This window comes from Bombina bombina, chromosome 1 (assembly GCF_027579735.1).
Source record: "Bombina bombina isolate aBomBom1 chromosome 1, aBomBom1.pri, whole genome shotgun sequence".
NCBI classification, from domain to species: Eukaryota; Metazoa; Chordata; class Amphibia; order Anura; family Bombinatoridae; genus Bombina; species Bombina bombina.
The window spans coordinates 95,304,799-95,310,798 of record NC_069499.1 but is presented as its reverse complement, the minus strand read 5'-3'; the positions used below and the strand labels follow the sequence as shown (position 1 = coordinate 95,310,798).

The 6,000-nt window shown below is 38.2% G+C and overlaps 1 protein-coding gene across 1 annotated transcript in view; it reads left to right on the top strand.

Moving 5' to 3' along the window:
* Positions 1 to 6,000, top strand: part of UNC79 (unc-79 homolog, NALCN channel complex subunit) — a 538,284-nt gene that overhangs the window by 189,361 nt on the left and 342,923 nt on the right. Inside the window, exon 12 of the mRNA XM_053710079.1 lies at positions 280 to 518. Within this exon, the coding sequence (XP_053566054.1) occupies positions 280 to 518 (239 nt within the window). The remainder of the gene's footprint in view (positions 1 to 279; positions 519 to 6,000) is intronic.

The window sequence follows — 6,000 nt, the reverse complement described above, 5'->3', positions numbered from 1 at the left end:
TTGTTCAAAATATACAGGCACTTAAAAAAACTAATTTTATGACTATCATACATATTGCTCTATGGTATTTTATATATATAAATATATATATATATATATTAAAAATAGATTGCTAATTATAAACTGACCCCTGCATATCCTATAACAGACATATAAGATATCCAGCAATACATTAGAAATACCAATAATACACATAAATTGGTTGCTCATATAAAAACATAGGAGTACAGGTTAAGTAATAGTGGATACTGGAACTATTTATTATTTTTTTTCTTTCAGAATTGCAGTTCACATGTAAGAAGGGCAGTAGTCACTTGCTTTTCAGCTGGATGTTGTGGACGTCATGGTAACAGGCCGGTAAGATACTGCAAAAGGTGCCATTCTTACCATCACAGCAATGAGGTCGGGGCATCAGCAGCGGCAACAGAGACACATCTTTTCCAAACATCTCCCCCTCCTATCAACACCAGGGAATGTGGAGCAGAAGAGCTTGTCTGTGCAGTAGAAGCAGTAATCAGGTACAGGCATTTAGATTTTATAGCAGTTTGTGGGGGGCAAAGAAATGAAATGTGCCCAGACAATATATACGGTTTGTCTGAAGAAGGGTTTTTGTCTCACCCGAAACGTCACAATAAACTTTTTGCAACTTTATAGAGACTGTAGATTGCCGTTCCTTGTGGTTGTATGAGGACAAGGTTTCCTTAATCTATTATATTTAACTGGTACCCCAGCAGCTAAACATCTAAATAAAACCAGTAATTGAAATATATAACAAAATTCCACTAGTCCCAGGAAAAAGCTCACTAGTTAGAGCATATAGTTGTATTCATTAATTTATTTAGTGTTTTGCTTATTTGATTTGTTGCATTATACAGTTATATAAATGAAAAAAAAAATCAAAATGAAACACATAAGAACCAACATAAGTTAACATCTATACTATAATCGATTTTATAACGCGTCCGTCGCTGTCTCCAGTTGCGCACGCATCCTCAAAGGAATATTGGCTGCGTGAATTCCAAAAATCGCAGGGTGGTGAAAGAAATGGCAGAGTGGTGAAAGAATCCACTGCAGGTGGATTCTTTTACCACCCTGCCATTTTCAGAATCCACCTGGATGCAGTGTAGTAGGCAAACGAAGCATTTAGAAAAAAACATGCAACCAACCCACCAAACCCCCCAAAATAAAAACAACTAACACTAAAGAAACCTAAACTACCTATTGCCCCTAAATGGGCATTTGTATGGGCATTGCCCTTAAAATGGCATTCAGTTCATTTAATGCCCTTAAAAGGACATTCAGCTCTTTTACAAGGCCATGAAATCCCTAATCTTAAAAATAAAAAAACCCAAAACATAAAAAAAAGCCTAAGTCTAGCCCCCAAATAGGTACATTCTGTAAGTCCAGCTGAGAAGGTCTTCTTCCAGGCGGTGAAGTCTTCTTGGAGGTGGCAATATCTTCTTCCAGCACTGCAACCTCTTCTATCTTCATCCAGGACCAAGCCGGCGTAGAGTGGAGGTGACCGGGGAACAGAAGACCGGTAACTGCAGAGCCAATGAGCGTGTAGATCCTCTTCATACGATCGTCACCACACACTGAAAATGGAATGCAAGGTACCCGTTTACAAATGGGGTATCTTGCATTCCTATTGACTGAAATTTTGGAATCAGCTAATAGGATGATAGCTACTGAAATCTAATTGGCTGATTTGAACAGCAAATAGGATTTCAGTAGCTCTAATCTTATTGGCTGATTTAAAAATTTAAGCCAATAGGAATGCAAGGTACCCCAAATTGAATGCGGTACCTTCCATTAAATTTTTAGTGTATGACAGAGATCAGATGAAGAGGGGTCTCCACACCGTTGAGGATCGCTGCCGCTGAAGACTGCCGCTGAGGGCCGCCACTAAGTACCACCGCTGAGAACCACAGCTGTGGACCGCCGTTCCGGATCCGTGCATCGGGGTAGACCACTCCGCAACTCCGCTCCACGCCGCCTTCACTCCGGATGAAGATACAAGATGATGGAACCGCCTGGAAAAAGACCTTTACCGTCGGACTTCAGTGAGTGAGTACCTATTTGGGGCTTAGTCTTAGGCATTTTTTTTTTTAGATTAGGGCAGTAAAAGAGCTGAATGCCCTTTTAAGGGCATTGCCCATACAAATGCCCCTTTAGTTTTTTTATTTGGGGGGGGGGGTTACTGTTAATGGGTACTTTGTAATTTTTGTATGTAAAAGAGCTGATTTCTTTAGCACAATGCCCTACAAAAGGCTGTTTTAAGGGCTATTGGTAGTTTATTGATAGATTAGGGGGGTTTTTTATTTTGGGGGATTTTCTATTTTTATAAGGGTATTAGTTTTTTATTTTGGATAGCAATTTTTTTCTGTGATTTTACATTTTTTATTTTTTGCAATATTAGCTTTGGGGTTTGTAGTTTTTAAAAAATAGACTGCCCTCTGGGCAGGCTTATTGCCTAGTATACTTATAAAGCCTAAAACTTCTACCAATATATAACCTAAGATATGCAAAATGTACTTTTCTTTCACCTAGATTACAAGTTTTGCGTTGCGGCTCATAATGCTGAAAAATGGCAAGTTCAGCGTAAAAGCAGGAACGCACTATCGTGCGAGTCGTGTCGGTATAGCTGTACTGCAAGCATTTTAGCCTGTAACGCAATGTCAATTCCGCACTAAAAAAAATTATGTTTTTGCGTGGGATTTCCATAGCGCCGGTATTTCAGGTTGTGCGGTGAGGCTAAAATGCTTGCGTTACAGCCTATACCGACTCCATCCATACCGCCATCTGAGAGCAGTAGTTATGAATTTTGTGTAACAAAAATGTTTCACAAAACTCATAACTAAACTGTTACAAAGTACACTAACACCCATAAACTACATATTAACCTCTAAACTGCCACCCTCCCACATCACAAACACTATATAAAACCTATTAACCCCTAATCTGCCGAACACCCACATCGCGGCTATTAAATAAACCTATTAACCCCTAATCTGCTGCCCACCCACATCGCCAACACTATTTAAATATATTAACCCCTAAACCGCCACTCTTCTATCTTCATCCCGGCGGCATGCAGCGGAGCCATCCTGGAAGCTGATCCCATCCTGCACAGGGTATCCTCTTCATACGGGCGCCGCTGTACACTGAAGTTGAATGCAAGGTAGCCGTTTCAAAATGGCGTCCCTTGCATTCTAATTGGCTGATTTGATTCTTCAAATTCAAATCATGCCCATACTAATGCCCCTTTAGGGGCAATGGGTAGCTTAGGTTTTTTTTAGAGTTAGGTTTTTTATTTTGGGGGTTTGGTTGGGTGGTGGGTTTTACTGGCCCTTTTTAAGGGATATTGGTAGTTTATTGTAGGCTAGGGGGTGTTTTTATTTGTATAGGGCTATTAGATTATGTGTAATTGTTTTCTATTTTTGATAATTTGGTTTATTTTTTTTGTAATTTTAGAGTTTGTTATCTGTCGTGATTTTAGTGTCAATTATATTTTTTGTAAACTTACGGCCAGATTACGAGTTTTGCGTTAGAAGCTATGCGGTGCTAACGAGCAGTTTTTCTCACCGCTCACTTACATGCAGCACTGGTATTACGGGTTTTTACAAACCCGGCGTTAAAAGGCAAGAAGTGAGCGTAGAGCAGGATTGTGCTCCTTACCGCACTCCAATACCAGCGCTGCTTAAGTCAGCGGTGAGCTGGTCGTACATGCTCGTGCACGATTTCCCCATAGGAATCAATGGGGTGAGCCGGCTGAAAAAAAGTCTAACACCTGCAAAAAAGCAGCGTAAAAATCAGTAACGCAGCCCCATTGATTCCTATGGGGAAATAAAAGTTATGTTTACACCTAACACACTAGCATGAACCCCGAGTCTAAACACCCCTAATCTTACACTTATTAACCCCTAATCTGCCGCCCCCGACATCGTCCCCACCTACATTATATTTTTTAACCCCTAATCTACCGCTCCGGACATCGCTGCCACTATAATAAACATATTAACCCCTAAACCGCCGCACTCCCACCTTGCAAACATTAGTTAAATATTATTAAACCCTAATCTGCCGTCCCTAACATCGTCGCCACCTATCTACATTTATTAACCCCTAATCTTCCGCCCCCAACGTCGCCCCCACTATACTAAATGTATTAAACCCTAAACCTAAGTCTAACCCTAACCCAAACACCCCCTAACCTAAATATAATTACAAGAAAACTAAATAAAAATTTATGTTATTACCTAAATAATTCCTATTTAAAACTAAATACTTATCTATAAAATAAACCCTAAGCTAGCTACAATATAACTAATAGTTACATTGTAGCTATCTTAGGGTTTATTTTTATTTTACAGGCAAGTTTGTATTTATTAGGTACAATAGTTATTAAATAGTTATTAACTATTTAATAGCTACCTAGATAAAATAAATACAAAAGTACCTGTAAAATAAAACCTAACCTAAGTTACACTAACACCTAACACTACACTATAATTAAATAAATTAACTAAATTAAAAACAATTAAATAAATTAAATTCAATTAGCTAAATCACAAAATAAACCCCACTAAATTACAGAAAATAAAAAACAAATTACAGATCTTTAAACTAATTACACCTAATCTAATAGCCCTATCAAAATAAAAAAAGCCCCCCCAAAATAAATTGGAACAGCCAATAGAATGCGAGCTCAATCCTATTGGCTGATTGGATCAGCCAATATGATTGAACTTCAATCCTATTGGCTGATTGCATCAGCCAACAGGATTTTTTCTACCTTAATTCCGATTAGCTGATAGAATTCTATCAGCCAATCGGAATCTAAGGGACGCCATCTTGGATGAAGTCACTTAAAGGTACCGTCATTCAGTAAGAAGACTTCGGATGAAGAGGATGCTCCGCGCCGGATGTCTTGAAGATGGACCCGCTCCGCGTCGGATGGATGAAGATAAAAGATGCCATCTGGATGAAGACTTCTGCCCGTCTGGAGGACCACTTTGCCCGGCTTGGATGAAGACTTCTCCCGGCTTCGTTGAGGACTTCGGCCCTGTTGGATGAAGACTTCTGCCGCTTCCTTGAGGATGAATGTCCCGTCTTCGGAACAGTAAGTCGATCTTCAGGGGGTTAGTGTTAGAATTTTTTAAGGGTGTTTTGGGTGGGTTTTATTTTTAGGTTAGGGTTTGGGCCTGCAATAGAGCTAACTGCCCTTTTAAGGGCAATGCCCATCCAAATGCCCTTTTCAGGGCAATGGGGAGCTTAGGTTTTTTAAGTTAGTATTTTATTTGGGGGGTTGGTTGTGTGGGTGGTGGGTTTTACTGTTGGGGGGGTTGTTTATATTTTTTTTTTACAGGTAAAAGAACTGATTACTTTGGTGCAATGCCCCGCAAAAGGCCATTTTAAGGGCCATTGATAGTTTAGTTTAGGCTAGGGGTGTTTCTATTTTGGGTGGCTTTTTTTTATTTTGATAGGGCTATTAGATTAGGTGTAATTAGTTTAAAGATCTGTAATTTGTTTTTATTTTCTGAAATTTAGTGGGGTTTTTTTTTGTGATTTATTTAATTTAATTTAATTTATTTGTTTTTAATTTAGTTAATTTATTTAATTATAGTGTAGTGTTAGGTGTTAGTGTAACTTAGGTTAGGTTTTATTTTACAGGTACTTTTGTATTTATTTTATCTAGGTAGTTATTAAATAGTTAATAACTATTTAATAACTATTGTACCTAGTTAAAATAAATACAAACTTGCCTGTAAAATAAAAATAAACCGTAAGATAGCTACAATGTAACTAAAAGTTATATTGTAGCTAGCTTAGGGTTTATTTTATAGGTAAGTATTTAGTTTTAAATAGGAATTATTTAGGTAATAATATTAATTTTATTTAGATTTATTGTAATTATATTTAAGTTAGGGGGTGTTAGGGTTAGGGTTAGACTTAGGTTTAGGGTTTAATACATTTAGTATAGTGGCGGCGACGTTGGGG